Genomic DNA, 17,847 nt, shown 5'->3' with positions numbered 1-17,847 from the left:
GGGGGAGGGGGAGGGAAATGGGAGGCGGTGGCGGGGAGGAGGCAGAAATCCTTAATAAATAAATAAATTAAAAAAAAAAACAAGTCACCATGTCTAGCTATTTTTTTTTATAACATGGTTTCTGTAGATTGAATTTAGGTCTTGGGGGTTATGTAGCAAGCACTTCACCAACTGAGTCCTGATGAGGTCCCTCTCTCTCTCTCTCTCTCTCTCTCTCTCTCTCTCTCTCTCTCTCTCTCTCTCTCTCTCTCTCCTCTCTTTTGTTGTTTCCTATGCAGTAGGATTCTACTACTGGGGCCCGATATACATCGGAGTGGAGTTTTGTGCACACAGCCCAAAGCCTCGCACACAGGATGCCCGTACACCCCTGCTTTCACTCACATCATGACTTCAGCCTCTTCGATAAAGTCCTCTTCTGACATCGCCCCTTCCTGAATGGTCTTGATGGCCACCTTGTCCTTGTTGAGCCAGTAGCCAAGGTGCACCAACCCAAATTGTCCACTGCCAATCTCCTGCACAAAAGTGAGCTCTGAGGGGTGGATCACCCACTTCCCTGGAACAGAGAAAGAGAGGGAGGGAGTGGGCAATGAATAAATATAGAACTCTCATAAATATATACAGTCCTAGCTAGCCTATGGCTACCATACCTCAAAAAATGGCTTAGACTGTTACAGGTAATTACTGTAACCCGGGATATGTTTTGGAAACTGCCATAATGTGGGAGTGGGGAGCATGGAAGGAAAAGGAAGATGATGTAAAGTATGGTAAAGAATGTAAATAAAAGGATCATTATAAGGTCCCAACCGCTTTTTTATTTTATTTTTTTATTTTTCTTTTTTTTCTACACACAATTCTAGTTTATTATGGCAAAGGTGAAAACGCCACCTTTTTATTTTAAGTATGTATGTATATATATATACATATATATATGTTTCTCTTCAGACAAGAGTCTGGGTCTTATTATGTAGCTCAGAGTGTCCAGAAACCATCTATCCCAGACTGGCCTCAAGCTTGTAATCCTACTGCCTCAGTCTCCAGAGCACACAGAGGCTATACAAATCCCATGCCTATAAATTTTTACTGCCATTTTTGTGGAGGGAATTTCATTTGCATTTCTTGTTGTTCATTGATTCACTGAGGGTCCCTCTGTGCTCACAGCACTCTGCTAGGATTTGGCCAGAGTGGAGCTGGAAGAGGTGGCTTCAAAGAGGACTTCACAAAGTGAGCTCTTTCTAGCAGGTCCTTTTTTCCATAAAGATTTCTTTTTAGATTTTCCCTTATGTGTATGTGTGTATGTCAGTGTGAGTGTAAGGCACAGAACACAGGTTCCAGCAGAGGCCAGGAACAGGGTAGTGGATCCCCTGGAGGGGAGTTCTAAGCCTTTATGAGCCACCAGATGTGGGTGCCAGGAAATGCACTTGGCTCTTGTGGAGGAACAGTAAGCACTGTTACCTTCCCAGCCATGTCTCCAGCCCCAGGACAGGCTCCTCATAAGTGTTTAATAAACAAGTAAAAGGACCTAGGCCTCGATCTTCCTGTTGATAAAATAAGCGGGCTGACCAAATAATCTCTGTGATCTCATCCGGCAGGACGCCTTAGAAGTCAACAACACTAGAGAAGCTTTCCTTTCAGGAGGAGGCTAACAATACCTTTTGCTTTCCTGACGCATGGCCCAGAAACAGCCACGTGCCTATCGAGCCGAGGTATAGACCCCCATCTGCTACACATGCTGCGGGCTGGGTATTAAGAGTCACGGCAGTGTTTCTCCAAGTATTTCCCTGCCCACCTGGGTCAGAATTACCAGGACACTTGTTAGTAAGGTAGACCCTAAGGCCACACTCTCAGGGAGTGTTCTGGTAAGAGCAGGGAGTGCCCGGGCACCAGCATTTTTGATATATGTTTGGAAAGATTTTGATGCCCACTGAAGTTTGAGAAGCACCAAAGGGTACAAAATAAAGACTAGATTAGTGCCCCCTTCAAACAGCACATTTTGGACCAAGGGATGTGAACTGAAATGCCTTTAGGTTCTAGGGAGATCAACAAGGAGGGAAGGCCATTTTGGAGGATAGACATAGTAGGACCCATGGCCCTCGGGGTACAGGCTCTACCTAAAGGCATTAAAGCAAACATTTTTTTTTCCCTGGTGCTGGGGATTGAACTCAGGGCCGGACTCATGCTAGACAAGTGCTCTGTCACTGAGTTAAAGCCCCAGATCTCACACCTTAACATTATATTATGTGAAGACCTCTAGATGCTGAGAGCTCATAGCCCCTGCAGAGGACCCAAAGCCAACAAGTTAGATTATAACAGAGGTTCCAAAAGGCAGAAAACACAGTGCTAGAGGTTTTTTTTTTCTGAGATTTTCCAATAGCATTTAGTAGAGTACTCTGTATCTAGTAGGTGCTCAATAAATGCTGCATTAATGAACCGTTCTTTAAAGCCAAAGGACATTGATTTGGTCTTCATAGATGTGTATACACACACATTTCTTACACATTTGCATACGATCATTATCCTACCATTGCTCCAAGTCATCTAAAGCCTGGAGAACAGCCAGGCTAACGGCACATCTTCTTAGAATTTGTCCTAGACATTTGGGTAAGGGCGCTTGAGCTGCTTACCGTATCTTAGACCTGCTGTCACTGGGGCTTTCTGCCTCCAGGAGCACACTGGATACCGGAGTCGAGTGACCAAACCTAGGGTGACAGAAAAGCCAAAGGCTGTTTTAGGGCTTTGCCATAGCAACTGTTAAGGTTAGATCGCCAGGAATAGAATGATACGTGAAACAGCTGCTTTCAAATTCCAAAGTTCCACCACGATTTTCACACAGCCCAGTGAGAGGATTCTTAACCACATGACAGAGAGTGACCCGGGGATCTGCAGAGCAGACGTTCCTCCTGGTAGGCAAGGGAGATCTAGGGTTTTGGAACTTGGCTGGTTTGCTTCTGCTTATGTTTTTATTTGCATCTCGAGGTACTCTTTATGGCCAGCTTGTGCAGCACGAAGAACCAGGCGGGGACTATGTCACTTCCTCCCTAGTCTCCTTGTGAGGGTCCCCTTCTGGCTCTGTCCCCTAGAACTTACCTCCTCCATTGTACTGGTGATACTTGATGAGGAGAGGGATGGAGTCAAACACGTACTTCTCAGCCACGTAGTACCGCTTCGGGTTGTCATTTGTTTCTTTGATATGATAATGTTTTATACAGGGGTTCTCACTTAAAACAAACGAACATACAGTCATCATCAAGAAGCAATGCTGACGCATAAAGACATGGGTTGGCATTAGGCTCACTGTCCTGGGATGGCAGCTCTCGCCAGGAGGACAGACACACATTATTTCAAGTGTGTGTATCAGTCTTGGCAGGCTGGCCCCGGTGCTGATGTTGTTTTAAGCACACTGAGGCTGCATCTGAATGTAAGAGGCAACGGTGCTGAGACGTGTTGGTGTTGGTAATGCTTCATCCACAGCCACAGAACGTGGGAACAGCACTCTCTGTGCCGTGAGTGCAAATGGAAACCACACTGGGGTCCTCCATCCCATCCCAGCCTGAATGGCTGGCATCAAGCAAACTGATGGTAGATGCTGGTGAGGTGTGAGTTACGTGTGTGAGAGAGTTACATGTGTGAGAGAGTGACGTGTGTGCGTGTGAGTGTGTGCGAGTGTGTATGTCTATGTGTGCGCATGTCTGGGAGAACCCTGTTGATGGGAACACAAACTAGTGCAGCTGCTATCAAGATCAGTATTGAGGTAAACTAAAGATAGAACTATCACGTGTTCCAGCCACACCACGCTTGAGGGTGGACCAGAAGAACTCTGAGCCAGAATAGCATAGGGGTTTTTGACCACGCATGTCTATGGCTGCACTATTTACAATAGTCAAGATACAGAGTCAGCACAGATGCTCTGCAACAGAGGAGTGGATAAAGAAAATGTGGTTCATATATACACTGAAAATTTATCTAGCTATTAAAAAGAAGAAATTAAAATATTCACAAGTGAATAGGTGGAACTGGAAATTATTATGTTAAACAAAATAATCCAGACTCAGAAAGACAAGCACTGAGTGCTTTTTTCATATGTGGAGTCTAGACAGAACACACACACACACATACACACATGCACACACATACACACACGCATACACACATCTTTCTGGCACACAGGGTTGTCAGCTCTCAATCAAGTAGGTAATTTCACTAGTAGACCAAGAATTGGCATTTGTCTATTTCCTCTTCTAGATGACAACCCTTTCTTTCATTCTATATGTTAACTGACATGCTCACCAAATACAGGGACAAGTACCTGATGTCGTCAGAACTCTGCCATCGGGCCTGGCCATAGCCAAGAAGAGGATCCCGTGTCTACCCAACTCTGCCTTTTATTAAATCTCTTCAGTTCTGCCCTTGAACTCTGGGCTTTATGTTCACAGGGGCGCTGGCAGAAGCCACACCACTGCTAGTCAGCTCTGCCTGATGCATGGGCAGAGCTTGCTGTGCCTAAACCAGCAAACAAAAGCAGCTGTCCCTCTTCTGAGGCAAGTGAGTGCCATACCTGATGATGGCCTTGGTGAACACAGAGACTGTGTATGTTCCGGGTGTCCTGGAATCTCGGACCAGGAATGCTCCTTCTTTACCCTGGATTGGGTAGAAAGTGTGAAAGTTTAGTGATCTCAAAAACCAGCCTCCTGCACCCAGCTCCATCTTCGTGCTCGTGGAAGGAGGAAGCACTGAGCGGCACAGAGCAGACCTTCAGCTGCAGCAGCCACCATCTCAATTACACTTTTGGCAGTTGTTCATGTGAAGTCCTACACAGATAGGCAGACACAGGCCCTCTCTCTTACCATTCACCAGGCACTGGACTCATCAGACATTTCCCAACCCTCTCCACAATGCCCGAGTCCAGTCTGGACGCCATTAACCCCTTTGACAACAAGGACAGCAAAGTGAGTGACGGAGGGAGTAGGTGGCTTTCCCCTGGGTCTGCAGCTAGTGCGCAATGGGGTTGGAGTTAGAACTTTGGCGTCATGACCTTTTCTTGCTCGATGATGCTCCAACATCTTCTACACCTGCTGGGGGACAAAACCTATCCTTGAAGCTTGCTAAGTCCCTGGGCAGAGCTTTACTTCTCAGGCCCCTTCCAGAAAGCTGATTTCACTGAAGGGCTAGAGGAGAAAGGGTGAGAGGCTAGTGCCGGGAGAGAGGTGGAGAGGGGAGCACCTGACAATTTTGCCCGCTCTGAGGGAATCAGCAGGAGCAAATGAGCATGCCACTTCATACATTCCTGATGGGAGCTGAAAAACCGGAACTGTTTTAAAAACCACACTCTCAGCTCTTCTCCTACCAGTCAGAAACATCTACGGCTCTTGGTAATTATGACTTACTTAAATTAGACATCTTGAGGGCCGCAAGTGAAGGTCAGAATTGGACAGGAACCTTGCATGGAAGTCTTGTGGTTTATAGACACAGACAACAGGGAAAGTAGAATAACAGAAGCCTCTCCATCCTTCAGTCCGAAAGGAGAATTTTTGCATGAACACACGAACACACACACACACACACACACACACACAGAAAGGGAGGGAGAGAGAGACAGAGAAGAATACTGATATGCATTCTAATAAGCATTCTGACTACAGATTTGCCTATTGTAGACTTTTTTGTAAATGGAATCATATGTGGTTTTCTGTGAGCGGGTCCTTTCATTTATTACACTGTTTCCGAGGCCCACCTAGGTGGTGACAGGTATAAAGACTTCACTCCTACTTGTGGCTGAGTGATAGTCGAGTGTAGGGACAGACCACGCGTGTTTTCCACTCATAAGCTGATAGTCACCTTCTAGCCGCTGGGAGCAGAGACTTTATGTCTGGGTTACTTTGCTTAACAGGTTGCTTGTGGTATTATCCACACATGGGAGGCAGGAGAAACTGTCTTCAGTTTTGACCATTTGCCTAACAGCGCAGCTTTGGATTGCGCTGCTTGGAATGTGACGGGTTAAACCTGAGACAGGAAGACGCAAACTTCAAGAGGAGGCAGATTTTATCTGGTTATGTCATTTATTCTAAAGAAAGAAACAGACCAAAAGAGCACGGACTCTCTGAAGAGTATAAACATCTCTTTTATCTAATTAATAATGCCTGGTTGTTTGCGTGGGTGTGACTCTTTCAAAGAAGCGACTGTTTTTCTGTAAACGCGCTGTGATGATAGCAGTCCTCAGCTGCTATGGAGAGGAAGCGCTCTGGAAGCACTAGGGGAAAGGAGAGGTGAGGTCACGTGAGGTCTGCAGAGTGTGGCCGGCTCTGCTTCCCTCCAGCACTCCTTCTCCACTGTAACTGCTGTAGGTGGCCTTGGGTGAAAGCCTCACGGAGTCTCACTTGAGCCAAAGTAGCTAAGAGTTCTGAGGGAAGCATGCACCTTACCACACACTTCCTGCAAGGAGCCGAGAGGTCGCTACAGAAACACCGCCACACAAGAAAGAGTGTGGCAGGGGCTACTGACTGGTATCATGTTGCCAGGTGGGGCTTCACTTCCTCTCAACACACTCAAGGTCTCAGTTTGCTTTTTATTGCTTCACTTAGGAAAATACAACGGGAACAATAGAAAAGATGATTTCAAGGGGTGAAGCATGTGTATGGCCCTAGTGGGATAGGAGGAAATAGTGAGTGAAGTACTTCCTTAGACTATCTGTCTGTTTAAAGATACGCCCCTGCATATCTTGAGTGAGGCCATGCCACTGACTTGCTTTCTGAATGTGGCCCCAGTTTTTCAGCCTTTAATACAAAGGTGATGGGCCAGGTGGTCTTTAAAGGGAATTCTAGCTATAGCAGCTTGTAGTATTGGTAATTCTAAATGTTTCTTACTAAAAGTACACATGTCAGTTTCCTCACCTGGAAAATGACCTTTTCAAGGCTTTTGGGAGACTTATGCAACAAGCCCAGAATAGTTCCTGGATGTGGATGGACTATTAGGGGTATTAGTTCCCATTATTACCACATGCTGGGGTGTAGCATCTGTTGGAAGCATGCATTACATTGTCTTCATCTGAGACACGTTTTGGTGTGTGTGTCTTTCTGTCCATAGGATTTGAAGGTGACTTTATAGAAGGTAAACTCAAAGAAAAGGTATGTTATTGTCAAAGACAGGGTAATGCTTTGTGGTCTCGTCATGCCAAAGAATGTTTTAAGAATGTCTCTGACATATATCTTTCATTCTGTGTGTGTGTGTGGGGGGGGTTCTTTCCTCAAAACAAACCCGTTATTCAGTCAACACTGCATCTTGGATGGTATCTTGGGGGCACAGGTAAACCTAAGTTAGGCTCCTGTCTAAAGTGTGGGTCACCCAAAGTGTGAGATGCTGCCATAGGCAGATAGTTATGAAATACCTGCTCACAAGGAATTGGTCCTCTCTCTAGATGGGCTAAGACTGAGAGGAAAGGCTGAGTTTGAAGGCCGAGTGCAGACACAAGCACTGGAGAAGTGACATTACACCTTAATGTTTGACCAAGAGAAAAAAGAATTCCATCTCACGGCTAGGCAGAGGATTGGATTATTAAAGAAGGTGTTAGCTGAAGACCTGAGAGAACATGCGGGAGATTCCCATGCTCCTAATCATTAGGCCTGGAGAGGTTCTGACTGGATAGGCCTGGAGTTCACAAGTTTTATTTTGGGAGGGGGTATTGATATTTTATTTTTTTTATGTTTATGAGCATGCTTTTACATGAGTTTCTATACAGAAGCCTACAGAGGCCATCTGACCAGCCAGGATCCCCTGTGACCAGCCATATGGGAGCTGGGAATTGAACCTGGATCTTCTGCAAAAACAGTAAGTATTCTTAGCCATCGAGTCATGTCTTTAGGCCTGAGCTTGTATTTCTAAGTTTCCCCAAGGACATGTGTGATCAGCTGAGTTCCTAGATATGGATACTAGCTTAAAAACACAGAGCAAGCATTCAGTGAACTCAATGATGCAGCAAGTAGCTTCCGAGTAACTACTTTGTCCTAGATACAGTTTGGGGCAGCTAAGCAAAGTAAAATGGAGAAATACACACACACATACATATACTCTATAACGTGGAAGCTTTAGTTAATAACAGGGAAATGAACATAACCCTCTTCCGAGTCAGACACTTGTTAGACAAGAAGACTGAGTACACTGGAGGAACAACATTGTTGAGTCAGAAAGCAAGCACACAGAAAAATAAGAACGTCTTATCCCATTCTAACTGTCAAGAACCCAGACTGAAGCAGGGAGCCCCCTCTGAAATTTGCCTTCACACTTCCCTAAGAAGGAAGAGAGAATTTGGTAAGTGAATTTAATGTATAGCAAGAAAGAATGTCTCAACTGCATGGGCAAGCAAATATGTTTAAATACCTCAAAAAGTACTGCTCAACCACAGGAATTGCTTTTGTTTGCCATTAATGTGGGCTACTTAAAGCGCTCCACTGTCTTGGCTACAGATGCGGCAGGATGTAATGTAAATGCCCTTGTTTCAACAGCATAATGCAGGGACTTAGTCGAGTGCTCTTTGTAGCTAGTTTTTATGACTCAAGTTTTACTGTTTACCAGCATTACAGGCTGAGGAATGAGATGAGCTGGCTACATTTGCATCCTAAACCCATCAAGAAAATACAGGAGCAGGGCGGTGGTGGCACACCCTTTTAATCCCAGCACTCGGGATGCAGAGACAGGTGAATCTCTGTGAGTTTGAGGCCAGTTTGATCTACAAAGTGAGTTCCAGGACAGCCAAGGCTACACAGAGAAACCTGGCCTAAACAAACAAAAAAAAATGGTTTCTGAGAATTGCTTTTGGAAGTCCTGTTTCTGCAGATCTACCATGGAATCTTAGAATCTGTACTTTTGTTACATTTATTTATTGTGTGTGTGTGGGGACGGGGTGGAACATATGTACCATGGTATGCATGTAGAGGTCAGAGGACAACTATGGGAGTCAGGTCTTTCTCTCCACCATTCAGGTCCTGGGTACTGAACTTAGGTTGTTGGTCTTGATAGCAAGATCCTATACCCACTAAGCCATCCCACAGCCCCCTTGAGAATCTGCATTTTAAACACCTGTAGCATGAGGTCTGTTGGGAACCACAGGAAATGGTTAATTGCTGAGAACCAAGGAGAAACAAGCATCCAGGAAGGACTCAGCTCAGGTTCTCTCCCCCTGGGAGAGGGGAATGCTTTCCAACTCGCTGATCTGGGTCTCCCTTCCACTTGCCTCTAACTCTCCACTGAACCTTGGCTGCCGGTGGGGCCCAGGTGTAATGGCAGTGATTGTGTGCGCAGGGCCAGGAGAGTACAGGGGCAGCATCCATGGGGGTAACAGGTCATTGGCACCCAGGCATACTCTGATGCTCAATCTGTCCTTACTGACAAATGGGGTCCAGAAGGCAGAGGAGAAATCCCTAGAGTCACCTTCTCAGCTGATGGCAGAACAGAGGTACCCATCCCACCCATTCTGCTTCCTTTCTTCTCATCCTTCTTTCCCTTAACTCTGAGATCCCAGGGAGAGGTCAGTTCCTCTGCCAGACTGCATGGTCTCGGACAAGACCATGGAGGAGAAAACTGTCCGATTCCTGTAAACTACAGCCCCTTCAGGCAGAAGCTGATCCTGAGACAAGGCAAAGCAGAGCAGTCCTGAGGACACTCTGAGCCAAGCCACTTGGCAGCAACAGTTAGCAGAGACCTACTACCTCCCCAAGTTTCCTCTCCTATGCCTTCTGACACTGATAGTCCTCAGACATGAAAGCCACCGTAAGTCAACACAAGAATCTACGACAGCAGCAGAACCACGGCATGGCTGGAAACCGTACAATTTGAAGGAGACTCACCGTGTCCAAGAGAAGCTTTTCAGCTTTGTCTCGGCTGATGTTTTTATTGTACCACCTGGAAACCAAAAACAAGTCATGTGTCACAGCTTGAAAACTCCATCGCTTATCTACAAAAGATGATGCTGGAAAATCACGTGTTGGTTTTCTGTTTCTACCAGCGCTTTCAAACTCAAAAAGAAAGCCATGATCATTTCCAGGAGAATTAAAAAAAAATGAAGCAAGAGTTGGCATAATACTGGTAATTGTTAAAGTGGAGTTTTAGGGCTTACTTTATATTGTGCTTTCTACTTTTATGAAAGTGGGAAAATTTCCATGATAGTGCTGCAGGAAACATTCACCTCCCCCATTTCATACATCAGTGGGTGGCTGTAAGTAGGAGGGTGTTAGGCAGCCATAAAAAAAGTTAATAGTGATTTGCAAGTTTAGCAAGTATCTTTCAAAAACAGTTGCCATATTTTCTTCTTAAGGCTGGACCTCCAGACTTTGCAAAGTTTGTGAAATTGATGAATGTAATTAATAAATGGCAAAAAACAGGAATAATTTTTAAGAATGAAGTTTTGCATGTTCTCAATGCTGAGACCTATCCTGACCATCCTAACAGCTTAGAGAAGAGAAAAGTGTGGATCGGGGAGAAGGGACCCCTCAGGGTTAAAGAGAAGAAAGGCAGGAAATGGCCATGCATCTGTGTACCTGCAGGACAGTCTGTAGACCACGTGGATATGCACACATGCAAGTTGGCCAATAGTCCCATGTGGTGTGTGCAAACTGACCATGTCTCTCTTTCAGCCCCCTTCCTTGCCCATCCCTTCTCACTCTAGCCATTAAGGGTAGTTTAAAGTATCCAATCGAATTACCGCAAACATAGATAAGATACAAAGAAGCCCAATAGGAACAAAAGACTCAGAGCTGTAACATTCATGCTCCCCAGCACTTGAATATTAATTCCCTAGAAGCCTGAAGGACATTGGTAAAAGAAGTCTACAGGGTGGTCTCATTTCTGGACCAGAAAGCCTGCAATAAAAGTAGAATGATCATTCTTTGACAATTTGTTTTGGAAATTAATAAATCAGGAGAGGCTCTAGGTGGGGAAGGAATAGTATCTATGAAACTTGTATGGCTACTTGAGGGTATCTAAGAATAAGAGACCCAGGAGATTCCCTTGAGCTTTAAAAACACGGTATGGGAACTGGGTGGTGGTGGCGCATGCCTTTAATCCCAGCACTCGGGAGGCAGAGGCAGGAACATCTCTGTGAGTTCAAGGCAAGCCTAGTCTACAAGAGCTAGTTCCAGAACAGGCACCAAAACTACACAGAGAAACCCTGTCTTTAAAAAACATCAAACAACAACAAAACAAACAAACGAAAAACATAGTATGGCTGAGCAAATTGTACACCTCATGGGCTCCCAGAGATAAGCTGACAGCCGGCAAACATGCTTTGTCCCATCCAAGCTCCAAGCAGTGTGTATGGGTTACTAGATCTGTGCATCTAAAGTGTGAAACAAGTTGGGTTTCAGCGGACAATAGTGTCCCCATCACAGAAAGAGGTCTACTTGTATGCATGGGGAGTGAAGAGGAATGTCTGCAGTATGGTGTTTTGGCTGCCTCTGTTTTTCCTACCCCTTCCTTTACCAGAGGACGGAATCAGAGCTCACATGGGGTGCATAGCCTCTCTCGTACAGTTTTGCTATTTTGTGATTTCAGTTACCCATAGTCAACCCACAGTCCCAGAAAATGCTAAATGGACAGTTCTATAAATTAACCATCATAAGTTATGAGTAGCATAATAAAATCTCATGGTTATCATCCAAGAGACAACATACCTGCTACATACACTATCTATCAGTCATTTGGTAGCTGTGCGGGTTACCAGATAGACTGCCATAGTATTGTTGCGTCTGTGTTCAAGTGACTCAGCGCTATGCAAGGGTAGTTAATGATGGCAACTTTATGATAGTATATTGTTTTAAGTGCTATTTCATCACTAGCCATTGGTGTTAATCTCTCAATGTATCTAATTTAAAGTAAACCCTAACACAAGGTGTATATAGAAGGAAACACATAGTATATACTGAGTTCAGAGCTACCTGCAATTTCAGGATACACTGTAAGTCATGAAACACACCACCAGGAATAGTAGAATACTGCAACCTGTCTAAAGTCCTGCCTCTAAACCAAGGCAGGAACCCTGAATTCAGCTAAGCTACTAACCCATGGTTCTCTTACCATATGGTATATTTTTGGGTTATTATGCAAAACTCACCTGCAAGTAGTAAACATTAAGTTAATGAATAAAATTTCTGGATAGCTTTTCTATGTCTAGCTACATATTAAATATCAGAATGTTTTCTTATATCATATTATTTTCTAGCTGGGATTTCATAACCCAGGAAATGTAAGCTGGCAGTGCATGGTATAAACTGGTGCACAGACCATATGGTTTTTATTAAGAAAATGACTTAAAATTCCTTTAGGTCAGAGATATACATTTTTTACTTGCCCCCAGAGTTCCACCAATTCTGTACTGCTTTTTATTTTATTGAGGCTTTGAACTTGCTTCTTGAATCATAAACAAAGGGATTTTGGTCAAATGCCAAAACAAACACAGTTATTCAGCCAAGTAGTCACTTGAAATAACGAATTTTTTCCTCCAAAGGCATTGACTATAAAACGATTATTTCAGCTAAGCATCTCTCTCTCATCTGTTTCATCTCAGCACAAACATTCTTGGAAAGGATGACTCATCTCTCCGCGCAGGGAAGGGCTATTCACACATATTTGATCAAAGCATCGAGAGACACTCTTAGGAAGATGACAGCACTTCTTACCAGAATCTATTCAGATTGCAAAAAGCATTACATTGGCCAAACTGAACTAGCAAGAATCCTGCTGGACTAGTGGAAGTTCTGGTTATCTAACACCCTTCTTCTACGATGTTACATATTTAGTGAGTACCGATTTATTTATTATTTTTTTATTTTGGGAGAGGCTTTATTTCATCTTCAGGTTACACTCATCAAGAGAAGCCAAGGCAGGACCTCCAGGGAGGAGTCTGAAGCAGAAACGACTGAGGAATGCTGTTGAATAGCTTATTCCCAGGTTCATAGTTAGCTATCTTGTTTTCCTCTCTTTTACTTTTGAGATTATAATTTAACTAAAACACTTCTCTCTTCCCTTTCCTTCATTCAAACTTTCCCGCCTACCCCTTCCTGATCTGTTTCCAATTCAAAGCCTCTTTTGTCACTAATTGTTATTGTACTGAATCCTAACTATAACCCTTTAGGTCTGTATAATGCTACCTGTATGTATGTTTTTAGGGTTGACCGTTTGGCACTGGACAACGAATTGTTGGTTCTTCACTCAGGTGCCTGTAGTTCTCTGAGTAGGGCTGAGGCCTTGTGGGGCTCTCCCTGCCTAGTTTGGTATGTTCATGGCTGTCCTCCTTCCTTGTCCAGCTCACGGTTGGGCAGCTGTGTGGGTAGGACTTTATGGGTGTAGCTTCTGACATTGTTAGGAGACACAATCTCAAAGCAAACTTCCAAATTCTCTAGCTCTTACAATCCTTCTGCCCATTTCCTACAATATTCCCCGAACCGTGGGTAGGGGAGTGTTGATGTACCCACTGGGCCTGGGCTCCACAACTCTGTATTTTGGGGCAGCAATATGGCTCAGCTAGTAAAAGCAATTGCTGAGACAGTTCAATTATGGGAACCTAGAGGTGGAAGGAGAAAACCTACTCCAGAAAGTTGTGCTCTGGCCTTCACACATCCTTCCCAGCACATGCAAGCACACTCTCGCATACAAACGATAATAATAAAATTTAAAAATTTCAAACTTGTATAAAAGTTTAAAAACAGTACAAAGGAACTCCCATTGACTTTTTTTCTAGATGAATCAGTGGCTGAAAGCTTATATATCTACTATTCTCTCTAGATAATTTAGGCATATGGATGGGTATATTTAATGATTATATTGATCTATTATTTTGTGTGTGTGTGTGTGTGTGTGTGTGTGTGTGGTGTGTATGCCTATGCATGTGTGAGATCAGAGTACAACTTTGTGGCGGGAGCTAGTTCTCTCCTTTCACTTTATGAACATTTGGGAATCAAACTCAGGGCATCAGTGCACAGCAAGCCCTTAACACGAGCTGTCCCAGAAGCCCTAATTAATTTTTAGTATTACTTGAGAGTAGACTTTTACGCCTAAGTACTCAGTGATCTGTTTACTATCTTATCATTATCAATTTAATAATGAATTTTAGTATCTCTATAAATTGTCTAATTGCAGACATTATCAAAGCTGTATTACTTTCCCCAATACTGTACTGGTAACAAAACATTTTTATGGCCATTTATTTTGTAGAATATTCCTTAATTTTGACTTGGTACAGTATCCTCATAATTAAATTCGTATTTTATATATTTTGGAACAGGGATAATAATGGACAATATTTTAGAGCCATTTTGAGATGAGTGTTGATCATAAGATGGGGTCTACCAGTTATCCCCATCTTATAGTTACAATTGATTTAGGAAGGGATTACTTCGAGCCTATTAAAAAAACCCTTTATTATATTTATTACATTTCACTCCTTGGTTGGGACATTCATTGACTTTGCCAGAACTAATACTGAAGAGTTACAAATGGTGGTTTTCAAGCTTTGTCAACTTCCTACACCTATTAGTAGGCATTCTCCTTAGAAAGAGCTTTGTCTCATTTATTTAATTACTTACAATCAACCTATATATTATGGATTATTATTTCATTCAATGAGTTACAGTCCACTACTATCCTTATTTATTTTGATACTCAAATTTTCCCATTCTGGTTAGCGAAGCTTTAGAACACTCACTTCTGTAATGAAATCACTGAAATATTTTTTCAAAAATTACTATTTCTTTACTTTTTAGTGCGACAAAACATCCCAAGCTCATCTTATTCTTTCCTCGCCTCAACCTAGGAGTCTCATGCCCCACTGCCTCCAGAAGTCACGGTTCTCTTTGGTGGGGATGCCATTCAGAAACAAGATTAAAGTGGTAGCTGTAGACCTTCCAGCCTCTGAGCTGGGGAGTACACATGCACAGTGGGTACTTGTACACTCTATCGAATTTTACCAAACAAACACTTAACTTTTCCACTAAAATTGAACCCATAAACTTTTCTCCTAAGTGATGGCTTACTGATAAACATAGCACAGCCTAAGCAGATACTACCTGAGAGTTTGAATGTTGTCCTGATATTGGCAATATTGTGTTTAATTATGTTTTAAGTCAGTTGATATTTTATCCAATATTCAAAGGGATTTTCTTTCTCAAGTGACCAATACTTGGGATTCTCATTAAAAGATTACTCTTCTACAGAATATTTTTCAAGATACCAAGAACCATTTCTTAATAAAAGGGGAATGCAGTGTACTGATCACACTCCTTTTTCCCCCATTTGGGTTAAACAATCATCAGAGAATAGAATAAAACAGATTTTTTAAAAAGGGATTTTTGGGAACTTTTAAAGCCAACCAATAGTTTGACTTAAGAAAAGAAAACTTTAGTACCATGGTTCTGAAAAAACTATTTGAAGCAGGGTGTGCTGACACACGTCTTTATCCCCACCACTTAGGATGCAGGGGTGGGGCAATCGCTGAGCTTTAGGATAGCCTGGTTTCCATAGTGAATTTCAGATCAACCTGGGCTACACAATAAGACCCTGTCTTCATAAACAAACAAACAAATAGACAAATAAGTAAATGATAAGTAAAAAAAAATTGAAAGACTCTTACTCATAGGTTTCAAGGTTATTTGGGGATTTTTCCACCAGGTAACTGCTTGGTGCATATCCTTCATGCCTGTAAAAAGGAAAACAAGTGTTCAGACTTGCAGAGAACTGATTTTTACATTTTGATTTAATAGATTTAATCCACTAAAGTCACTTAAGAATGGGAAGTCTCAACATTATTTGACACTTGTGATAAACCATATAAAAATTTGGGGGTAGAACAGCTGATTAAAGTAACAAAGGTAAGCTCAGGCGAAAGCAGCACACTCCATCACAAAATACAAACTATAATAATTAATAAGTGGCCATTTATTTTAAAGGCTCCGATTGCTGTTCTCATCATCAAATTTCCTCTACTGGAAAAAATATCTTTCAATCTTTATTTTCTATAATTAATTTTTGTGATAATCAGTATTTTTCCACTTTATGCCATTATTTTCCAGTATGGAAATCAAAGTAAAGTCAGACCCATCTTTCCAACCACAGGTCTCTAAAGATCATTCCCAGTTGGTGCTGTACACTTTTCAGTTTAAGACCTTCATAGCTGAGCATCTTTAGAGAAAGAACCATGAGATCAAGGATACAGTCAAGCTGAGCAGAGAGTCCACGCCTGTGATCTTAGGACTCAGGAGGCTGAAGCAGGAGGAGAGCTGTGAATGTGAGGCCAGCCTCAGTTACACAGTGAGTTCCAGGCCAGCCTGAGGTACAGTGTAAAATCCTGCAGAAGATCAAAAAAATGGTCAAGGTCAAGCTGGATTCCAAGGTCAAATGTCACATTTGAGCTGGAATTAATAGTATAGAAATGAAAATTTGAGCTGGAATTAATAGTATAGAAGTGAAAAAATATGACGAAAAGTTAATAAGCATTACCAACACTTTTTACATTGTGTACAGCTTTGTAGATCTTGAAGCTACTTTGTAGTCATCCCTCAGCACCAGAAAGCAGGTAAAGAGCTCCTTCAGCTCTCTTAGCTTCCAGTTTATCTTTTTTTCTTTCCCGAGACAGGGTTTTTCTGTGTAACAGTCCTGGATGTCCTGGAACTCACTTGGTAGACCATGGTGGCCTCGAACTCCTAGAGATCTGCCTGTCTCTGGCTTCCAAGTGCTGGGATTAATGTCATGTGCCATCTCTGCCTGTCGGCTTTCAGTTCTTACCAGTGAAATGAATGATTTAAACTTGATTCCATCTAAAATACCTCCTGATTCTGCCAAAGTACAAGATGAACAAAAATACCCTTCTCTCAGCCTTTCAAAGCTTAATACTAGCCTACTGGCTCTTCTATATCCTGTTGGGGGTATGCTAATTTGGTAAAATTTTAGTAGAAATTATCTGTTAAAATTAAAACATCATATACTCTGACTTAACATTTCCATAGTTATAACTGAGATATATGTGTGCACATGTGTACACATCCAAAAGCTTGTCATGTCACATAAACATTGCCAGGCCTTCACTGAAGCTTTGTTCAACATAACAGAGAAGGGCTGCAGAAACGGCTCAGTGATTAAGAGCACTTCTTGCTCTTGCAGAGGGCCTAGGTTTGACTCCTAAAAGCACCAACATGGTAGTTCACAGCCATCTGTAGCTCCAGTTTGAGGGGATTCAGTGTCCTCTTCTGATACCCATGGTTATCAATCACGCACACCGTACACATATATACATTGAGGCAGAACACTCACATGTTAGAAAGAGGTGACTTTGTATGTATTAATATGAAAAGATTTTTAAGAGGTATGATACGAAGATAAAGGCAAAGAAGGGAATGGATCATTTGAGCAAAATACACAAAATGCACTTGTTATGACCAATTCTTGTGTCTGGGCACACACGGAAGTATTAGCAGTGATTATGGAGTTGATGGCTTTTCATGTATGCTTCTTTCTACAGTGAGTTTACTTTCTAAATTTCTTTTCTTTCTTCATTGCGGAGAACTGAACCAAGGGTATCATGCATGGTAGATACACATACTTAAGTGGTTTTTTTTTAAGAAAAAATGAAATATTGACACGGCGTAGTGATGTTTCAGTACTAGAATATATTCTTTTTCTTGTTTCAAAATTAATAATAATTTCATAATATTAACACTTGATATTAATATATAAGGATATTGATCACAGTAATTGTTTTAGATTAGAGAAGTGCTCATGAGATGTTTTTCATTCAAAACCCCAGAGTAGGCCATTAGTACTGTAGAACCTTGTTGTCTCTATGTATCTTTTAATGCTTGCTTTCATAATGAATTC

General features: G+C 42.5%; 1 protein-coding gene across 1 annotated transcript in view; it reads right to left on the bottom strand.

The window, feature by feature from the left end:
• Itk (IL2 inducible T cell kinase) overlaps window positions 1–17,847 on the bottom strand; it is a 65,684-nt gene that overhangs the window by 15,112 nt on the left and 32,725 nt on the right. The window contains exons 7-12 of the mRNA XM_075992851.1: window positions 15,608–15,673; window positions 9,834–9,888; window positions 4,553–4,635; window positions 3,085–3,215; window positions 2,622–2,696; window positions 382–553 (exon numbers count right to left, since the gene is read on the bottom strand). Of these exons, the coding sequence (XP_075848966.1) occupies window positions 382–553; window positions 2,622–2,696; window positions 3,085–3,215; window positions 4,553–4,635; window positions 9,834–9,888; window positions 15,608–15,673 (582 nt within the window). The remainder of the gene's footprint in view (window positions 1–381; window positions 554–2,621; window positions 2,697–3,084; window positions 3,216–4,552; window positions 4,636–9,833; window positions 9,889–15,607; window positions 15,674–17,847) is intronic.

The sequence above is a fragment of the Microtus pennsylvanicus genome, chromosome 11, assembly GCF_037038515.1.
Source record: "Microtus pennsylvanicus isolate mMicPen1 chromosome 11, mMicPen1.hap1, whole genome shotgun sequence".
NCBI lineage: Eukaryota > Metazoa > Chordata > Mammalia > Rodentia > Cricetidae > Microtus > Microtus pennsylvanicus.
This window is presented reverse-complemented; position numbering and strand designations above follow the sequence as displayed.